Source organism: Pelmatolapia mariae, linkage group LG6, assembly GCF_036321145.2.
Source record: "Pelmatolapia mariae isolate MD_Pm_ZW linkage group LG6, Pm_UMD_F_2, whole genome shotgun sequence".
NCBI lineage: Eukaryota > Metazoa > Chordata > Actinopteri > Cichliformes > Cichlidae > Pelmatolapia > Pelmatolapia mariae.
Window position 1 is genome coordinate 28,591,020 of NC_086232.1, and position 22,924 is coordinate 28,613,943.

The window sequence follows — 22,924 nt, forward strand, 5'->3', positions numbered from 1 at the left end:
CATCATCTTGGGATTTTTCTCTTCTTGCTTTATGGTTTAGAGGTCTATGCTGCAGACTGGCAAATCTAAAGAATCGTAAAAGGTTCACTTGTTTGTGACTGACATCTCAAGATTGCTTGGACTTTGACAGTATGGATTTCACACAGGAAAAATGCCTTTAGCTGCATCAGCTTGTCATAGTACTCAGAGTAAAAATGGACAACTTCACAAAAATTATTATATAAATAATGCCCTTAGGCTAAAAAATGTCCTGTGCACACACGCTGTCAGTTAATCCTACTACAACTGTCTCATGGCTAGAAATGGTAAAACCTAACATTTACAGTTGCTATGGGTACAGGCAGGTTTTAAAAGGGAGACAATAAGTCAGTGCTGCCCGCTGAGACTTTGTGTCTTGTTTTCAAAAAAGCAAAGCCTCTATCACAAAAGTGCAGTACAACATGTTTAGATTCTCTTCCATAAAGAAAAACTATGTTTCCCTTTCACACACTGTTGCCCTTCGAGCTGCAAGTCTGATTGTGGGTTACACTTGCTATAGTAACAAGTGACCAGATAAATACTACCTGCCAAGAAACTGCAAACGCTAATCAAATCTGGTACAACGTGCCAATTCTCTGGCTGGCTTTTGTGCAGGGTCTCTTACAAATAAATAAAGAAATAAAGCTACTGTTGGAGTTAGGGGTGTGGTTTGTGGCTCAGCAGAGGGAGAAGAGAAGGGGCAGTAGGTTTGGGGTTAAGTGCTAGCCAAGGCTGTTACATGTAGTCCAGTCGCTCTCCCCTATTCATGTAGCAGCACTCCTGAACCAGAGGTGGAGGAGTTTGGAATGAGAAGAAGACCTGGAGGCTTATGAAAAGATGCGATGAACACACTGGGTAGAGTCGAGGTGCACACGAAACGCGCACTATGCAAACAAATAATTAGCCATGGAAACAACTGTGTCTGCCTGTAGCGTCGGGACCCACAGTGTGTCTAACTTGTTACAACTACTTATTCTGTGAGTTCCCAAAGAGAGAAATTACTCTTGAATACCAGTGTCCACTGAGGCACATGCAGTACGATTGCTATGCTACTGTGTGTGTGTCAATATGTGTGCACATGTACAACTACCTTTGTAAAGACTAGTTTTGGTTTTAGACCTTGGGAGGAAGGATTTTGAGAAAGTGGATAAGTTTTGACTATGACTTTGTGCTTTTCTTCTGACAGCTTCAGAGGGTTAGGATTTGGCTTTAGGGCCAAGGTTTGGGTTCAGAAAGAGATAATTATATAAGAGGATAATAAACTAAACCATAAAGGAGATTTCATCATGCACATCATGCTACTGCAGTGGGAAAAAAAGCTCTTCTGTTTTTCTTTAGAGTTTGTATAGATGATGTGCTGTTTAAAAAACAAGGGCAGTTACTATTGTTAGTACTGAGATTATACTGACATTTTGTTCTATGGTACAAAGCACCATTATAATGTGTGTTGCCCCATAAACACAAGCAATGACAAGACATCTATATAACAACAGCCTGATTGCAGGACTGCCAAAAATTATTTTCAAGCTTCCAACTTGTCATAAACTTTGAGGAGTCAGAGTTAAAGGACAAAAACAAAAAGGATAAAAGGTTTTGACTTTGGTACTCAGTGACCAAGGCTGCAAGATTACAATATAAATTGTTATAATGTCACAGGACAAAACACACATCAAAATACAAATTGTCCGTTTCTAAGAAGAGCCTTTGCTTTGCTCTTTGCTTTGTTAATCTAAAACAAGGAGCAGTTTAAAGTAAAAAGAAAAACCAAACAAAAAACCGAATAGCTTGATTTTCTTAAATTCAGAAAACACTTTCACTTTTCAAGAAATGCTCTGCAGACCTGTTAGGCCAGGCAGGCATTTTTACTGGACAACAAGATGTGACAAGGTCTACTGCTCGTTAACATTTGTGATTTTCATTTCATGGATCACTCAGCCACAATCCTCATTAAGTTCAGGATTTTTCTGATCTTTTATTTGTGTCCAAGTTAACAAACAAGGACAGAGGAGTGTAGTGCAATTTAAATCAAAAATGTTCAATAATTTAAAAATGAATAAAACCTACAATAGACAAGTTTGAGCAACAGTATTGCTTGTATTTTGGGAATACAGTACCAACTGTTTATGGAGAAGTCTACCATTTTGGGTTCGTTCAGTGTTTTAGATCAATGAGACTCCTGTCTGCAGTTACAATGTTGCATTCAACATTACTAAACTAACGACTGAGCCCATAAAGTAATCAGCAAAGTGTTTACTGAGGTCACAGAGAAAGGACACACTGTGGGCCATTTCTCTGTGGTCTTATATTCAACCTGAAGCTTTGACACAACCAGAGGAGGCACCACCTGCTGGCTATTAGAAAGAATGCAGACTTAAGGTATTTTGTTTTGATCTTTTTATTTAGACTTTACATGTACTACTTAGTTCATAACACATTGTTTCAAAAAGCTGTGCTGAAGGTTAGCAAAATGTTTCTCCATTTTACCCTGACTTAGGTAAAATACATATAAAGAAAAAAAACACGTATAAGTACTGATAAAAAAAATGCTTTAACAGGTGAAAATATTTATATATATGCACTACTCCCTAATTCCCGTTGGTATGAGTGGATTTTTGGACACAGCTGTAACAGTTTTTCCTGCATCATTATATTATGTGGGAATAGATGTAAGCTATAACATGTTGATAAGTGAGCCGTACAGAAATTATTTACCAGCTGCCAGCTTGTTGTTTTAGTCCTTTAACTCCAGCCTTACAGATGCTGCTAGCACAGACTTTGTTTTCAGAGAAACTATTTGCAGTCACTGCAATAGGGTAGCCAAGGTTATCCTCCTATATGCCTTCAGTTAATCCAAAATGCTGCAGCAAGAGTACTGACAGGGACTAGAAAGAGAGAGCATATTTCTCCCATATTGGCTTCCCTTCATTGGCTCCCTGTTAAATCCAGAATTGAATTCAAAGTCCTTCTCCTCACATACAAGGTCTTAATAATCAGGCCCCATCTTATCTTAATGATCTTATAGTACCATATGACCCCATTAGAGCACTTTGCTCTCACAGTGCAGGCTTAGTTGTTGTTCCTAGAGTATTTAAAAGTAGAATGGGAGGGAGAGCCTTCAGTGGAACCAGCTTCCAGTCACCGTTCTCACTCACTATGTGTTAATAGACCTCTCTGCACTGAATCATACTTGTTATTCATCTCTGTCTCTCTTCCACAGCATGTCTTTTATCCTGTCTTCCTTCTCTCACCCCAACCAGTCGCAGCAGATGGCCGCCCCTCCCTGAGCCTGCTTCTGCCGGACGTTTCTTCCTGTTAAAAGGGAGTTTTTCCTTCCCACTGTCGCCAAAGTGCTTGCTCATAGGAGGTCATATGATTGTTGGGTTTTTCTCTGTATATATTATTGTAGGATCTACCGTACAATACAAAGTGCCTTAAGGTGAGTGTTGTTGTGATTTGGTGCTGTATAAATAAAATTGAATTAAATTGAATATATGCTTCTTTATATTTAAACACTAGAGTTATAGTCACCATCTAAAAAAAGCAAATCATTTTATTCAATTTTTCCTCTTTTTGCTTTGTTTTGTGTTCTCGCCTTCCTTTGGTTTGTTTCCTTGTCTCTTTTGGTGTGTTAAAGTTTGTGAATTGTAGACACTGCACTGTCATCTCCCACTCTCCGAGCTCCACTCCAGTCACCGTGCACCTGGGGCTTATCAGCTCGTGCATGCCAGTGTGCTAGGTACACTGAGGCCTTGTGCTATGCTGAACTGAAGTTTATTCCTCATATCTTGGATTTTCAGCTTGCACAACTGTTAGTTTTGGACCAGCCGTCTCATCACCTCCCTGCCCAGCAACGTTTCTGTTCTTCAGTAATTCTTCTGCAGCACTCACTTGCCTGCTCATGACACCGTTCCTCCAACATTAGTGCTCTCTACCTGCACAGCTCTACACTCAGCAGACTTTGCCCGCATGTTCCATCGTCTAAGACTCATCTTATCCACACCGACGTTTTTTGTTTTGTTGTTTATTTATTTTTTTTTTTTCCATCTCAGGAAGAAAAAGGGGAATAACTGTAACATGATGTAACATCCTTTGTCCTGAGGTCTACATTTTTCTCTTTTTCATACAAACAAACTCACACGACTAGTAAGGTGGAGAAAAACTCCAGTATTCGCCCTCTTATAGATCTGTTTCTGGGCTCTACTAGTTCCTAAGAGAAACTGTCTTCTAACCTGTAAATGCTCCTCTATGTTCTCTTGCTGTTACTAACTCTACTGTTTCGTCCCAAACATGCATTTATTACTGATTTTTTTAGAATATCTAAAACAACTAAACACTGTTAACAAACTGCAACTTAAAGGAAATGAATTTAACACTTGATGCTTTTACTTGTGTAAGTACACAGAATTTAATTAGCAGACACTATTTTAAAGCACATTCTATTTTAAAATATATTTTGTATTTTTTTATACATAATATTGAAATACAGTAATCCAATAATATAGAGTGCCATAAAAAGTTCCAGTTGCTCAGATATAGGAGTGTTTTATTTTTTAAACTGCACAGTATATTTACTCATCTACAATTCATACTACGGCATTTATTTTCCCATGGTAGCCACTTTGATTCTTTCACTTGTTTTGTCCACTTTCCAATGACAAGACTTCTGATTCTTTTACAACATAGATGGTGAACATTATATTAAATAAGCTTTTTGGTGTAAAATAAACCTTTTAAACTGTCAAGAGCTGTCAGTAATCACTGTCCCACTTTCACAGCAGCTATGAAATTCTATTCAATCATGAAGAGCAACTGGTTGAGGATCTAAAATGAAGGTAAATTATGCTTTTGAAGTTAGAAATGATGGAAAAATACTTGAAAGTTCTTCAGATTTGCAATTTCCACTGTCAGAAATGTAATTAAAATGGCAGTTAAGGGAAAATGTGGGACATTAAGATGTCTTTCAGGCAAAAACTGCATACCGGCTGGACAGAAAGGCAACACACAATCTGATACAAATAGCAAAAGAGCTGCAGAGTAGTTTGGCTGACACGGGTTTGGTGGTGCATTATTCTTTTGTGCATGCTAATACACAAGCAGGGTTAACAAAGCTCATGAGAATAAAACTTTACAACCTCACAGCCATGTACACAGTTCTCAAGAAAGTAAGGAAACAAAAATCAGAAAAAAGCTAAGCAGTAGTTAAACATGTGTTCTTTGACCACAATCACCAAAGCTCTGTTTGGAAAAACACAAAAAGAGTGGACTCCACTACATATTAGCAAATGTCATTCAGTTTGTTAAAGAAACTAATATAAAAGTTCTTTAACAGGACAAACATCCAAATCATAACCCACAGTCCACCATGAAGTAATTCAAGAAACCCAAGCTGCTCTCTCGGAGAGCTTTCATGGTCCCTCTTCTGCACGCTGTGTGTGCCAGCCAGCTTAAAAGTGTCCCAGACCTTTAAATGCTCCAAGGAACAGAAAGACTTAAGTGGCCAGCAAATGCCACATGATTTACCTAAATAACTACAAAAATCTAAAATCTGTAGTCAATCAGGGAGCAATGTTTAACACGCAATGAGACATTTGTTCTGTGACTTTAGCCTTTAAGATACCATTTCATCCCAGTCAACATCAGCACCCTAAAAAAATAAAAGAGCTCTCTCCAGAACCACTGGAAAAGAAAAAAAAACTCTGTGGGATTTCACTGGTGCTTGTACAAACATTACTAGGTACTGTCAGAAAACACAACATTTTTCTTTTTGTTTCTTTTTTTGTAAAATAATAACTAACAAAATAAACTGTATAATATGCCTAAATATATGCAATGTAAAGTAACTATAAACTACTGGAAAGTACACATTTAAGGTCAATAACTGCTAATATAATTAAGTATCTTTAAATTAGCTATACTTTGGGAGTGGCTGGGGAATAGCAGACAGTGTCAGCTGATGATTTGGAGTAATGAGCAAAAACACTGACATGTATCCACTCACATCCACCCACGTTGACCTTATGTGCATGTCTTAATAGTGTGGACAAAAGTAACCACAGAAAACTCACACAGGCACCAAGCAACATGTACCCAGGTACTTTAAGCTGTGTGACAACCCTTCCAACCAAAGCATTATTGTGCTGCCACAAAATACAAATAGTGAAAAACTGCTGTACATCTACATCTCTAGACATAGCTGAGAGTTTTTGATTAGAATTGTAAGAGAGAAAAAAACAACCTTCAAAGAGGAATTCATAAAAAGTTATGAGTAGCTGCTCATCAGATCTCACCAGAAATCCATTGAAAGACTGGCTGATGACATAATTGGTTTCTCTCTCTAGTTCTTTGTTTGATTAATAAAATTTATAATAGAACAAAATTACAAAGAAACCACGAAGGACTTAAGAGAATTCATCCTCAAAAGCCAATGCATGTCATAGGTTTATAAAAAGTAAATAAGATCAGGACCCAAAGATTTTAGTCTTAATCTTGCTGGCGACCAGATGGGGGAAAAAAGAAAGAAAAAAAATCACTGAATACAAACACAGCTCAGCTCTCACTTTCACATAGAATGTTAGAATTTTCCACAGTTTCAACGATTCTAAATCGGAACCATCATTTTTCTTTTTAAATTTATTTTAAAAAGATCCATAAGACAATCCTCCTTAGGGTGTAAAAAATACACAAAACAGCTACTTATCAGCAGGTGTTAGACATTTTGTCATTACCTCCAGTTCCTAAACTGACTTGATTCTGTTTCTGTACAGCTTCTCAAAGGCTCTAAATACTCTTGCAGGGTTAACTTCATATTTTTGAACAGCTTCTCTTTGAAATACGTATGCTTGTGACAGCTCTGTTTCTCAGTAGTGCACACTGTTTTGGTTGCCTCTTTCTTTTCTCTAACTCTTTTGTCGTCTGAGACCAGCCAGTTGCATTTACATTGTATTCATCACCTAATCTTGGGCTTTACACAGCTGCACAGCTTTCAGTTATTATAATTTACAAACAATCTATACCATCTTTTCCCAGATAGACTGTTTTTGTTCACTCTTTGAGATTTTACACAGTGACCTTTGGCCTTTAATCTGGGTTTTATTGGCCTTGTCTTACCTTGAAACCACAATTGTAACTTTTTAAGGTATATAGAGTTGAGTCCTATAATCAACAGCCAAAGACACAATACTTGCTAAAGTTTAGGGGAAATCATCTGGTGATGATAATGTGATTTCTACAGTACGAGTGTTTCTGAGGACAGTGTGTTTGTGATTTAGAGAAAAGAGGCCATTAACAAAAAGGAAATGCAGTATTTGGTGTTAATACTAAGGAATAAACCTGATCTGATTCATGCAAAAAATTATGGTTTACTGGACTGAAAAGTGTTTAGTCAATGAGAGTATTAGATACATGCTTCAGGTGTTTCTATCTTGAAAACTGCATGTGGCTGGGTGTGGATTGGCACTGTATACAGCTGCGTCCTAGCAACAACTAGCCCCACCCCCAGACACCCCCCCCCCCCCCCCCCCCCCGTTTTCTGTAGTTGTCTCACCTGCATCTTTCAGATCAAAAAAATTCAAATATTAGATAAAGATAACCAGAATAATAACAAAATGTGCATTTTAGATGATTGTTTCATTTATTAAGGGAAAGAACCTATCTAAGCCTACCTGGCCCTGTGTGAAAAAATGATTACCCCCTGAACCTAATAGCTATTGTTCCATCCTTGGGAGCAAGAACTGCAATTGAGCAATTGCGATAACTGGCAATCAGTCTTTAACATCACGGTGGAGGAATTTTTCTTTCCAGAATTGTTTTAATTTAGCCTCATTTGGGGGTTTTCGAGCATGAACAGCCAAAGCATTTCAATGTGATTTGAGTCTGGACTTTCACTAGGACAAAAAAACTCCAAAAACATTTTAAGCCATTAAGAGGTGGAATAGCTGCTGTGTTTTGGAACTTCAGGGCATGAACTGATGCCCAGACATTCCCCTTCAGGACTTTCTAGCAGAAAGCAGAACTGATGGTCCATCAAGTCGCCCGCAACCTGAAGCAGGAAAGCAGCAGGTTCACCACTGTTCTACGTTTTCTCCATTTGTGGATAATGACTCTATCAGTGGTTCACTGGAGTCCTAAAACCTTAGAAATGCTCTTTTCAGGCCGACAGATGTCAATGACATTTTTTCTCAACATTTTTTTTAGATAGTGGGATCATCCCACTATCTAAAAAAAATCTTTGTTCGGTACGTTCTATTTAGATGATAATGATTTAACCCTTTCATTCATGATTATGACAACCTCAATCAGGATTTTGCTTAAGTATTTTTATTCATCTTCAGGTGTGAAATTTTTTTTTGAACTTCAGTTTTTTAAACATGTACTTTTCGAAGGGTTTTTTAAATGCCCACTTACACATGTCCACTGGCTGACCAGTGGGTGGCAGGGTATGAAGTGACACATCAGTGTCCAATAAAGTGGTTTATGTGCAAGTATACCATCAACACTGACACAAATACAAGAAAACAGCCTTTGAATAGCTGTCCACTGTAGTGACCACTATGTGTGAAAGGATTAAGAGGTGTGGCAGTAAGCAGGGTTGGGTGTGACGGGTGAAATTAAACCCAGCGATCCAAAAACTGCGGTTAAGTCACAGTTTTGGGTGGGGGATTGCTTTTTCACTTAGGGCCAGGTGGGTTTACAGTAGATAGCTTTTTTCCATCATTTAATTGCATTTTGCATTTACCCACATTATCTTTATATAATGTTAAAATCTTAAAAACATCTCATTATGACAGATATTCAAAATTCTTGCCTGAAAGGAACAAATACGATGTTTTAGCTTGAGTCATATAAAATGCTTCGATTTCCCCAAGAACTGTAAATGGACTGTGTAAAATGAGTTACCCTCTGGTACAGCATTCATATGCAGTCTTACTGCTGAACTAATGGCACTTTTTGCTTTTACAGCACACAAACTTAGGCTGTCACTACTCTGGCTTTTTCATTCCATTTTCCTTTTATCAGCACCAATTCACCTCTCACTTCAGACCCTGTCATTTCGCATCTGACAAGCTGATGCCCTCAGTCCTACCTGTCTTTTCTCTATCATTTGATCCCCACTTAGCAGCTCTTCATCTCAGTCATTCCCATTACATACACTCGCTCACTAGAACTTGTCATCTCAGTGCTCCTTCCTTGCACTTTTGTTATCCTCACATCCAGCTGGGTCTGTCATAGGCTTCTGAGGAGCAGCATCACGTCTCTGCCCTTCTTCCATTGGTGATAGCCAATCAGAGCAGGACTATCTGTTGTTGTGATTTGGTGCAGTATAAATAAAACTGCTTTGAATTAAATAGCCAGATAGCAATAATAATAATTAAATAATAATTTGAACACACACACACATCAGACCTGAAGAAACCTGGGAGATGAGAGGTGAAACATCTTCACAAACCTAAAGTCCAGCTGCCTTCTTTTTTCAAGAGAACAGACACCACCCGACTGAAATATTACAGCATTCATAGAGATAGTATAAGTACAATAAAACACAAGTACAAAAGCTAAGCACATGAAGTCAGCTCCAGGTATTAATGATCTATTTCAGTTTTTTTAATCTTAATTATTAGACATGATTTCAATACAAATGAACACATTAAAAATTAGCATTGTACATTAATAATTCAATAATTTATTATTATTATGTGCAATGCTTATTTTCCATATGCCAATTGTAGCAAAATGCCAAAAAGGACAGGTTAAGACAGAAAGAAAGAAAGAGAACTAAGGAGGGTAACAGGTATTATAATTGAATTAGCAAATGCAATAGATCATCGTCTCTGTGTGATAATTCTATAGACATCTGTTGATTTCTGACATCAGACTGCGCATATGGGTGTTGAAATCAATAAATCAGTAAGCATGTAAGCAAGTAAAAGGTGCTGCTGTGTACCTTTATTTTTTCTAAATACTTTTGCTGCCTTTTTGACTTGAAATGTAAATTAAAATCTGGAGATTAAATTGCACTTGTTTCATGAAATTCAGGGAGATGAAACCTCCAATGTAAATCTTGTGTTATAACCATGTAAGAACAAAAGCTTATTGTATTCCTCTTATTTACCTGTTCTTCTTTGGTGTACAGCTTAAAGCACTCATCCAAGGTACAGCTATGCTGCTGAAGGTGCTGTTGCTGCTGGTTCCTCACGCTCTCTGCATCCTTCACTACTTCCTCCTGGATGCTGCCAAACAAACTGCACAACACACAAAGTGGATTGGTCTCGTTCAATGGCAGAATTGTGTTTACTGCGTTCAGATCAGTGAGACCTTGACTGTGCCAATAAAGCAATTTATCACCCAAGATGACAACAGCCAACATTTTAAAATTGTGAGTTCTGCCCATTTTAACACATTGTCCATTAAAATGTGTTCAGTGCTTACCATTCTTTGGTGCTTGGCTCCCATTCGATAACAAGCTTCACATGGGGGGGTCCTCCTGGGCCGCAGAACTTCAGAGCTCTACAAAACAGCGGAGAAAAGCAGGAAGGTTATCTTTTAACTCTGAATACATATTTTATGATTTTAGTTTTCTGAGTGTGATAGCATTCTGTGATCTTCAAAAGACTGAAATAAACCACAATGAATGAAGTTTTAAAAAAAGAAAAAAGAAGAACGTTAAAATCTGTGTTGCTGTCATGCAACAGCTGCTCCTGTGACAGCTGCTATAGTGCATCCAGAGAGTACAGTGATGTGAAAAAGTGTTTGCCCACTTCCCGATTTCCTGTTGTTTTGTATGTTTGTCACACTTTAATGTTTCAGATCATCAAACAAGTTTAAATATTAGCAAAGATGACACAAGTAAACACAAAATGAATTTCCTAAATTACAATTTTGAGTGTCATGGCAGAGGGTTGTGGATACTTACAATGTACATTTTTAAAAAGATAATTTACAAGAATTTCAAGTGAATGTTTTTCACTTTGTCATTTGTGTGAAAATGAATTTATTCCATTTAGGAATAAGGGAGTAATATAACAAAAGGCCAATCGTGGCTATTGCACAGTATTAGATAAATATTTATCTTCGTGCAAGTTATCAGCACATGCTTTTCCACATTAAAACCACCAGAAAAACACATCCTTTAGTCGACTCTTCAGTTTCAGTTCAAGCAGAATGAAAATGTGAGCTTCTGACTAATCGTATTAAAGCCCATCAATATTTGCACTTTTTACTTTTATTGTAATTTATTCCACCATAATATGCACACAAATATGTACACACTGGCAGGAGGATTACAGAGTGACAACGACCAAAGCTGAGACATGGTTTCTCATCCAGCATTAGTATGCAAAAATATGATTTTTTTTCTCTGCCCTAATGTAGCGAGGGGCACGGTGTTTATATTTCAGGGCTTACCTTCACTACTTTCATCTCAGGAGGAAAGAAACAGCATCAGTATTCAACAGCCAAGTAGCTCTGATGGAAAGGCCAAGGTGCACTTAATAATTACTGAATGCTAAGGACAGAATGATGGATCACCAGTGGCAGAATTTTGGAGCCATGTCAAAATTTAGTTCCTTTTTATTTTGAGAAGTTTTTCTTTTCTAGATGGACTTGAAAGGTCCTTGAAAAGCTTGAGATTTCAAGCACAGCTAAATATCGACTGATTCTCACTATGAATAATTTCATTCCATCTTCAAAGCAGAACTCACATTGTTGTCTCAGTATTGTTTCCTATGAACGCATTTAATGCACTCGCTACTAGCAAATATCACACTTCTGTGACCTGTTAGCACAATAATTAGAGAAACAGACACTAAAAACTTTGAAAATGCTACCGTCTCTACAGATGCTCTCGTCGAAAAAGTCCTCGCACAGTTAATTCCTCCCGGGAATCATTTGAATTTCTTTAATTGAAAGATTGCTCTGTGTATAAACAGAGCACTACTACAAAATTAAATCGAATCCAGATCCCAGAGCATCAGCAGGAGCTCTGAGTGGCCAGTTAATTGTCTACAAGTCAATAATTATTTAAGTGTCACACAACATGCAGGCAAACATTAATTATCTTTTTAACAAGGTGGTTACAAGTTAAATGAAGCAATACATTTCAAACTAGTTTGTAAAGTAGATAAACACATAAAGGCAAAGACAAAAGACAACACATCTGTTATTTTTCATACTTTGTCAGTCCTTTGCTGGCGATAACAAAAGATTTCCTTCTTTGTTGCTTTTCCGAACCCTTTAGTGCAGCTGTTTCCAGCTGTTTACTCATGAGCCTTTCTGCTTTCAGTTTTGTCTTCAGCTATTGAAATGCTGCTGAGTGAGATCCGGTGACAGACCTGGTCATTGAAAGTACTAGTTTTATTTTTAAAAAGCTCCCAAAAAGCTTTTACCGTATACTTTGGTCACTATCCAGCGGCCACACTGATCCAAACACTTTGCTGCATTAAGATGACTCTGAACAGAATATAGCACTACGGACAGCAAAGTTTATCTTATATCATTTCATTAGAGCCTTGTCGATTGGTCGAGATAATTTAGTTGGTGATATACTGGTATTCGGATTTATAATGGCAAAAAAAACATGTAATGAATGGTTTATCCACCAGAGGGCGGTCTGTAACTTCTCCGTTAGCAACATGATTAGAACGCCACAAATACAAAAATCACTTGAAGCAAAGTCAGGCAAAATCGAAAGCAAGCGTAAATCCAATAAATCCACAACTTATTGTGACAAGACAATATATTTTTTAAGCTTTTTTTTTTTTTTTTTACATGAAAGTGGGGAGAAAGAAGGTGAAGACACCCAGCAAAGGACCGTGATTCAGACCTCTTAAACTGCTGCACTGTTGTGTATAGTCACCTGCTCACCCACTGAGCCATACAAACAGCAGTGTTGTATTGCCCTGCTAAGGACTTTTAAATATCTAGATATGCAGGAATAATCTGCATGCCCATGCATCACACTGACACATTTTTATAAGGTATGTGGTACTATGCTTTGGATTATGAGCCGTTGTAAACCTTCTCCATACTTTTTTCTTCTTGTTCTTGTGTTACAGGTTTTAGTTTTATCTGTCTAAATAATGCAGTTAGAGAACTGCTCTGTGATTCTTATGTTTTTAGCAATATGTCATCTTTCTTTCCTTTAGGCTCACAGATGCTTTTTCCCCTGTGGCGAACCATTTGTATTTTCTCTACGCCTGCTTATGATAGACTGGGATAATGGCATGTTTACTTCCTGTTGAGCTTTCCTCACTTGGCTGGATATAAGATCATCCACTACTGTCGTCTTCTGTAGACCTCTAGGCCGTTTCTGTTGCTGAGCTCACTACTGTTTTTCCATTTTACAGAAGCACGAAACTTAATGTTGCAATTTTGCATGGTTCTCATATATATATGTTTTCCATGTCTTCCTGAATATTTGGATTTTTCTTTTAAAGTTGTAGAACTATGATTTACTTGAAACAGATTTTCTTTCAAATGCTTATCATAAAGAAAGAAATCGGCCACGATGAGTGAGTAAATGAAATTTCCAGTTACATTTGAGCCCCTGAAAATGGTAAACTGTGTATAAGAATTATAAAAACTGCAGCTCTATTTAAAACACAGAGTACAAAACACAATCATGGAAAATGTGGCAACCCCCCCCCCCCCCCCCCCCCCCCCCCCCCAAAAAAAAAAAGAATAAAAGAAGACAATATAAATGAGTGTGAGATCAACAGAAAGCATCTGCTAAGGTCCCAGAAGCATTGTGTATTGGTTTCTGATTTAGTAACATACTGTGAGCCTCTAACGATTTAAAAGGAGCCATTTGGAGAAGCAAGTTTGTGACATTTTCTGCGCAGCATATGGATCAATATTTGCACAACCACAGAATTTAAATCCCTTGATATTTACAGTAACTAGCATAAAACATTTTTAAACTTAATCACATGATCGCAATAACTTCTTTTGGCCTGTTCTTGTGTTTCTATGTGTTTCCTTTTACTTGTGTGTGTAGTCCAAGTGTTACCTCACTTTTTATTTAATAGTGAGTTTTTTTTAGTTTTTTAATTATATATATATATATTTATATGTATTTATGTATTTATTTATTTTATGTTCACAACACAGATATGGACCTTCTTCATGCAAAGCTCAACTAAATCACAGCTATGAAATGAGCTTCAGCTGCCACCAAGAGGGCAAACCGATGCACATTTTCCTCAGACAGGTTTGTTCACACACACACACACTGGAAGCTCATTTCCTTGCCCTCGGTGGGAAGCCCGACCTTCACCGCAGTTTAGTAGAACAACAGCACAGATTTATATACAGGTCCTTCTCAAAAAATTAGCATATTGTGATAAAGTTCATTATTTCCTGTAATGTACTGATAAACATTAGACTTTCATATATTTTAGATTCATTACAAACAACTGAAGTAGTTCAAGCCTTTCATTGTTTTAATATTGATGATTTTGGCATACATAACTCATGAAAACCCAAAATTCCTGTCTCAAAAAATTAGCATATTTCATCCGACCAATAAAAGAAAAGTGTTTTTAATACAAAAAAAGTCAACCTTCAAATAATTATGTTCAGTTATGCACTCAATACTTGGTCGGGAATCCTTTTGCAGAAATGACTGCTTCAATGCGGCGTGGCATAGAGGCAATCAGCCTGTGGCACTGCTGAGGTGTTATGGAGGACCAGGATGCTTCAATAGCGGCCTTAAGCTCATCCAGAGTGTTGGGTCTTGTGTCTCTGAACTTTCTCTTCACAATATCCCACAGATTCTCTATGGGGTTCAGGTCAGGAGAGTTGGCAGGCCAATTGAGCACAGTAATACCATGGTTAGTGGTTTTGGCACTGTGAGCACGTGCCAGGTCGTGCTGAAAAATGAAACCTTCATCTCCATAAAGCTTTTCAGCAGATGGAAGTGCTCCAAAATCTCCTGATAGCTAGCTGCATTGACCCTGCCCTTGATAAAACACAGTGGACCAACACCAGCAGCTGACATGGCACCCCAGACCATCACTGACTGTGGGTACTTGACACTGGACTTCAGGCATTTTGGCATTTCCCTCTCCCCAGTCTTCCTCCAGACTCTGGCACCTTGATTTCCGAATGACATGCAAAAGTTGCTTTCATCCGAAAAAAGTACTTTGGACCACTGAGCAACAGTCCAGTGCTGCTTCTCTGTAGCCCAGGTCAGGCGCTTCTGCCGCTGTTTCTGGTTCAAAAGTGGCTTGACCTGGGGAATGCGGCACCTGTAGCCCATTTCCTGCACACACCTGTACATGGTGGCTCTGGATGTTTCTACTCCAGACTCAGTCCACTGCTTCCGCAGGTCCCCCAAGGTCTGGAATCGGTTCTTCTCCACAATCTTCCTCAGGGTCCGGTCACCTCTTCTCGTTGTGCAGCGTTTTCTGCCACACTTTTTCCTTCCCACAGACTTCCCACTGAGGTGCCTTGATACAGCACTCTGGGAACAGCCTATTCGTTCAGAAATTTCTTTCTGTGTCTTACCCTCTTGCTTGAGGGTGTCAATGATGGCCTTCTGGGCAGCAGTCAGGTCGGCAGTCTTACCCGTGATTGCGGTTTTGAGTAATGAACCAGGCTGGGAGTTTTTAAAAGCCTCAGGAATCTTTTGCAGGTGTTTAGAGTTAATTCGTTGATTCAGATGGTTAGGTTAATAGCTCGTTTAGAGAACCTTTTCATGATATGCTAATTTTTGAGATAGGAATTTTGGGTTTTCATGAGTTATGTATGCCAAAATCATCAATATTAAAACAATGAAAGGCTTGAACTACTTCAGTTGTGTGTAATGAATCTAAAATATATGAAAGTCTAATGTTTATCAGTACATTACAGGAAATAATGAACTTTATCACAATATGCTAATTTTTTGAGAAGGACCTGTATTATACTCCCCTTCCCGGCTGTACTACGACACCTTGACGTTCTTAATTACACAGGAAATAAAGTCTTTATCTTCATACTGTTAAACTGATATCATAGTTTGTATCCTTCAGTGCTATCAAGGTCCACTGGTTTCTGAAGGTATTCCTAGTTTTCCTCCACATGCCATCAGCAAGTATGGCTAGAGGCACATTTTTTTAGGATTTATCTCTATCCATAGGTACATGGCAATTTTACACAGATGTCTAACAAGATAAATGATACAATACAATATAATATTTTATATCCCAGAAGTTAAATATCAGCCCCACTTAACGTAATCAGGTATTTGTTAAAAAAACAAACAAAAAAACTATTTTAAAACTCTGCATTTTTTAAGATCGTAAATTCTGGATACTGACTCCGTAATTGCTGAGGATGAGGATGTATTGAACGTCACTAACTTGCCCATGAAATTAAAAAACATGCCTGATTAAATTAAGGCTTATCTCAGCATGGCTTCTATTTTTAGATTTCTCCCTGGAAGTCTTGTTTTGATCACTTCCAACTCTGCATCTGTAATCAGTTTTGGACTCCTTCCACTGTGTAAAAAGTGCCCATGACAACAAAGTTGTAGGATGCCATATCTGCTGAGCATGGGGGTGATAAGCGACAATGTTGGTGTGGCTAAAAAAGCACTATGGCAATATGAGTGCATTTAAGTGCACAGCTCTGTTGATTTTGTCCCTCAGATCTTACAGGACCTAATACTAGAACTCCACCTTTGACTGTAGAGGCTGAATTCACTATCCACACCATGCACCTGATGGACCTCCTCGTGATGTGCATTCTTGTGGTTTGGATGTTCTGTTTACATTCACTAAAGTCTGTGCCACATATATACTGGATTAAAAAAGATGCCAAACACTGCCAAAGCTATAGGGTAAAAAAATATAAGAGCAATATAGATTGCCTATTGAGGAAGCACAAAAGGACATGGACAAGGAGACCTGTCAGGGGAAATATGGTGACATCTCTGCTCTTTCCTTAGAGCACAACTGGTCTGAGATCTCACAAGAATGATGTGATTACCAGAAACAGGTATTTTGTCTTCATTGGCCCTAGCAGACTACCTCACGCAAACAATAACACAACATATAGTTTGACATCACAGAAGGAGAGAATGGCATACACCTTCACCAAAGGGTTTGTCTTGCGATGTATAGAAAAAGCTACATTTTTCAAAGTTGCCATGCATCTATGTGCAGGTCCTGAATCTTAGCAGGAGATGTGGCTCTAGTTAGAAGTGATAAGTGGTCCCAATTCTAGTGGCACTGTGAGCGGTCCACCAATACACAAGGGCCTGACTTTGATAGAGAGATTGGCCACACCTAAATTAGCAGTTGTGCAGTGTAAAGTTTAAAACTCAATAAATACATGGAAGAAAAAAAAAATCAGCAGTCGTGGAACTATGATAACAGCATGTATTCACATGTGTGTAGGTAGAGTGTAGGTGTAGGTGTGTGTGGTGTACCTGTCAACAGCAGGGTGGTACAGTGGCCTGCTGTCCTGTGGGGACAGGTAGCTGTAGGCTGCCGATCCTCCCACCACTCTGATCTTAAACAACGCCCCAGCATTCTGGAAGGAGAGAAGGTCACACTACTTAATACAGCTGTGTCCCTAAACAAGGACTACCTCAATAAATGCCATTTATGTGCATATATAGCTGTAGACAAATATAATAAATTTTGAGAGAGGTGATGACATTATGATTGCAGAATATATAACTGAGATACTTTTAATAAATTACCAAAAAAAAACAAGTTGAAGGACACCTTTGTAGTTTGAAACTGATTTTCAGCCTGGGTGCTCAATGCCTTACAAAGCAATGTGTTTTTTTCTGTAGTATGATTTAATATAGGAGTGTGCATGTGAATATTTTCTAGTATGTTTCTTCGTTTCTTCTGTACAAAGCCAATAGGGATGATTTGTTCTCTCACATTTCCTCCCATCCTCTTGTTATAATGGGCTACTGCATTTTTGATGCTCTGTTTCCTTTGCTTTATATCACTTTTTATCATTTTCTGTCATAAAAAAGGCTTCCAAATTGCAATATTAATACTTTTGTCGAGTGATCTTTTTACAGGCATTATGTGTTTCAATTAGGCCTTTCAACCCTTGTTTAGACTTTATGTTCTGTACCATATTCATCCCTTCTCCCCAGATCGCATCCTTGTTGTGCAGGGCATCTCAACAAAAAGCCCCCATCAACCTTACTCTAATCAACTATTAACGGTGGGGGTCCTGTCACAATCTGCTACGTTTATCTGCAGCTATGCTGTAAGAAGTGCTTATTGGTGTCTAAATACCCAAACACCTCAATTTAGTACACACACCTTTGCATTCAGGTAAAGTAAGTCCTTTACATGAGAAATCTCACTCTGATTTACAACACTTGTTAAAGATCGTGACAGAAGCAACAATGCAAGAAAAGAGTCATCGAGTATAACATAATCTACGAGAATTTTGTAAAAAGACTTTTAAAAAGTGTTTTGTGGTCTATGAAAAGAAAAATATTTCCATAGTACATGGACCATTCATGAAGTAAACTTTCAAACCTTCAGTACAACCTGCATAATGGAAAAAGGTAATGCTTTGGTGCACTGAATTTTAAAGAGTATCTTTACCTACTGTTATACATGCATTCATTTCATCATGTTTGGACTACTGTAATTAATTGTTTATATGTCTAAGCAAAAACTCACTGGAACGTCTGCAGGTTGTTCAAAACTCTGCAGCAAGACTTCTGACCAAATCTTCTCGCATGAGACAATGTTGCTAACAAAGCTTCATTGGCTCCCCATTGAATTCAGAGCCCATATTAAGATTCTGGTTCTGACTTTTAGAGCTCTTCATGGACAAGCACCAGCTTACATTACTGAACTTCTACAGCCCTATGTCCCTAGCAAGTCCCTGAGGTCATGTGATCAGGGCCTACTTGTTATACAGCATATGAGGCTGAGAACTAAGGGAGACAGAGTTTTTGCCACTGTGGAACTCTCTTCCTCTGAGCTTGACAGCTGTGGACTCAGTAATCTCTTTAAAAAACAACTAAAAACTCATCTCTCAGGAATTGCGTTTGGTTAACTTTTTTTTGTTTGTTTAAAATGCCTTGGTATTTCTTTGTGAAGCACGTTGTGATCTTTGTCTTTAAAGGTGCTAATAAATACAATGTTAGTAGTTTCTGTTCATATATATGTGTGTGTGTCTGTGTGTGTGTGTGTGTGTGTGTGCGTGTATGTAATATATAAGAATAAATGAATATAACGTGAATCAGTGGTGTTGTGTTGTTGTATTATAAGGTTAAGCTGGACTGACTTGAAGCAGTGTTGTCGCTGTGGTGACCTGTGGTTTTATATAGAATTGGCTGCCATGACAACGAATTCAGGAATCCAGAGTTTGAAATGTCAAAATATGTCAGCAGTAGAACACAAAAAAGGAACAAGGAAAAGTATCTGAGTTAAAAACAATAAGTGATTTGTAATAATTAAAATAATCTTAATAAGCTTTTTTGAACACTGCACGGCACATAAAGACAAGAGCTGTCTTACTTGGGCCTGAAATGAGGGGATCTATAAAACTGTCTTAACCTCCTAGGACCTGGCGTCCACATATGTGGACATCACATTTTGGTTATTTAGACCAAAATACTCAATTTTGCTCTACAAGGGCCTGATATCCACTTACGAGGACATTATACTGCTACTGTTCTATCGAAATTTTAAACGAATATCCTCATATGTGGATCTCATTTTTCTTAGAAACAAAAATTAGGTAAAAAAAAAAAATCACGTAATTCTTTGTTTTTACATTCATCAGGTCCCAATCAGCCCAAATATCAAAGAGAAATTAAAAATGCATGCTGTGGAACAGTTCGGGTCTTAGGAAGTTAGAGCACACACTGTCTTATTCATGTCTTGCAGGTAAATTTTATATATATATACACGTATATACATATATATATATATATATATATATATATATATATATATATATATATATATATATATATATATATATATATGTGTATATATATTTACGTGTGTATATATATATATATGTATATGTGTATATATATATATATATATATATATATATATATATATATATATTCTGTATATGTGTATATATGTATATATATATATATATATATATATATATATATATATGTATGTATGTATAGCAGAACTGTACAAACCACCCCAATCTTAATAAGCACATTACCATTACTTCCACCAGCAAATTGACAGAGAGTAGAACATTTTTAATCACTTTGTCCTATTTTTGTTTCTCTTGTGGGACTTGGTTTTAAAATGTCTGTTAACCAAGATGCTCTGCAATTTAGGTACAGTTAACTATAATAACCTAGTCTCTCTGTCAGTCCTACCACCTTTCCACTCAAATAGAGAAAAATGTATTTCCAAATGGATTACATTCTTTTTTGCAAAGACATAAGTGTTCATTATGAGTCGGCTGCTCTTGGAGAATAGGAACTGCAGTCGAGCATAAAGAGAAAGAAATTAGTTGGTTAATAGGAGCCTAGAGCAGTAATGAAAAAGGCACAGTCTCTTTCTTGTTGGTTTTATGGGCTCCAGCGAGCATGCATTCAGACATCCTTGTCTGTCTGTTAAAGTATAATGAAGGAAAGTGGATGAGACACTTCACACTAATAAGTAATCACGCAGGACTAGTACAGTTTTTGAATGAACGTTAGTGTTAAGCATTCATAATCTGCCTCATGGAGGCCAGCGACTCCAGTGAGGGAGACAGATGCTGGCATACTTTCCAAAAACCTGTGTAGAGCAATTAATTGATTACCCTACAAGGAAATAAAAGATTTAAGACTGAAAATATGAAGATGGGTGGAAGTTCAACTGGCCGCTCAAAAACTTTCATTTTTTTCTCTTTTCTTGTGTTCAGCTGAATATATGAAAGACCTTCACACCATAAAGAAAAAGATAGAAGGCCATATATTTGAATTCACTGGTCATTCAGTAATATTTGGTAAGATAAACATGTGACATGAGAAGTTCAAAAATTCAAGAAAAAAGAACTCAGAGCCAAAATCTCATTTTTAGCAGAAACAGCAGAATTATAAAAATGATAGAAATCCACCAACACGGATTTACCATCAGGATAAAAGACCTGAGGGAATATTCTAAATATTCCCTAAAAAGGTCAGGCAACAAGCAGTAACAAGTGGTTTCCTTTTTATTCGGAGAGTTTTAGTCATTTAAAATTCAAATAAGCTGAATTCTGCTCTCCCAGCTTTTCAAAGAGTAAAAAAATGAATACGAATGTAATGTGCTAATATAAAGTTTAGACAGGTATGCTGGAGACAAAGGCAAAATTATTAACATTTTCTAAATAACCTGATAACCTTCAGAGAGTGGCCTGTGAAAGAAGAACTGGATTTTGACATGCGAGTCGGTGCGTTTTCTTTTTTGGACAAGCTGAGCTGTGTCTTGCTAAACAAACCTCTGGGTGGCACCAAAGCACTATTTAATGATGATGAAAGTCCCAGAAGCATGACACTGGCAAAGAAACTGAGTTTTGTGTGGCTCTTAGGTAATTACAGTAAGATCACAAGTAAAGCTGGTATTTGTTCTGTGGTTTATTTTAAAATAACAGCAACAAAGCATCAGCAAGGCTTGATGGCCTTCTCCCTCGGGATAGAAGTGGTCTTTACAGCTTAAAATATGAAAAAAAAAAATAACAACAAACAAACAAAAATCCACAAAGGGGCGTTGGTGGTATATTTTTAAGAAGAATAAAGGGGATGTAAGGACAACAAGAGGATGTTTTCATATCTGGCCAGACAGGTTTTGAAGAATTAACTATGAAACTAAGATAGCAATCAGTAAATACCAGTCTTATGTTTCTCCTTCTTTTCCTCCTTAGTTCTTAATCAAATAGACAGCTGCATGATGAATGGGTGCTTATGTGCCACAAAAATATTTACTCAGTAGTGTTGAGCCACAGTTCATGGTTTGAACCTGTATCAGCTGAATCGCAGCTTTTATCAAGATTAGCAGCACATACAGAGTAGACAGTAGAGCTCAAACCTTACATACAAAACTGGCCTTGAACAAAAATAAACAGGTCAGAACCAAAGGCCTTTGTGTTTAAATCTTGGCTTGTGAATGTAGGAGTAATGCATCCACTGAAACTATGCAATGAAATAAAACTTGTTTTCTTATTTTCACTCTTCACATTCATCTTCATTTCCTCTACACTGATAAAAATGTGCATTTCTGTTATTGAGGTTTGACAGTGCAACATTGAAAATTATGCTAGGGACATTATTATTCTCACATGAAAGGCTTGAACTACTGGTATGTGTCTGCACTAGTGTTTGGTTTATTTTAAATCATTTTTTTGGGAAAACACCTTAAAAGATTTTAAAAGATTTAAAACACTCCTTTGAATGAAAAAGGTAACAGATGGAAAAACAGGCTCTCTCAAAGTAGTATCATAACGTCCCACATGAAGAACGACATAAGTCACTAAACTTGATGACAACCTCTTTGCAGCCAGCAAAAATCAGAAATTGCCTGGTCACTGCTCTAAATTTTTTCATATTCAGCAACTGATTGCTTGTAGTTTTGGCCACCAGCTGGTCAGCCCTTGGTGGAAGAGTGCAATGCCCTTAACCTCTTGGTGGCTGCTTTCAATCACAAGACGACTACACGTGTCACCTGGTGGAAGGCAATCCATCTCCAAACGATTACTGTCCAACTCGCACTGACTGCAATCACATTCAGACAGATTGGCAAAGGTGTGCAAATAATTGCCATCTAATTTTAAAATGCAGACAGACTGCCAGCACGTTGCAATCAATCTGAGTCAACCTGCACCAATAAGCACAGCTCGTCTATGACACTTGTTTTTGCAATAGGGGACTCGACTCAACTCTCTTGCCATCTGGTTGTATTCTGGTTATATATCTATATAAATCAGTATTTGAGAAGAA

General features: G+C 37.6%; 1 protein-coding gene across 1 annotated transcript in view; it reads right to left on the bottom strand.

The window, feature by feature from the left end:
- usp43a (ubiquitin specific peptidase 43a) overlaps positions 1-22,924 on the bottom strand; it is a 123,341-nt gene that overhangs the window by 19,504 nt on the left and 80,913 nt on the right. Inside the window, exons 9-11 of the mRNA XM_063475356.1 lie at positions 17,426-17,529; positions 10,444-10,521; positions 10,127-10,256 (exon numbers count right to left, since the gene is read on the bottom strand). Of these exons, the coding sequence (XP_063331426.1) occupies positions 10,127-10,256; positions 10,444-10,521; positions 17,426-17,529 (312 nt within the window). The remainder of the gene's footprint in view (positions 1-10,126; positions 10,257-10,443; positions 10,522-17,425; positions 17,530-22,924) is intronic.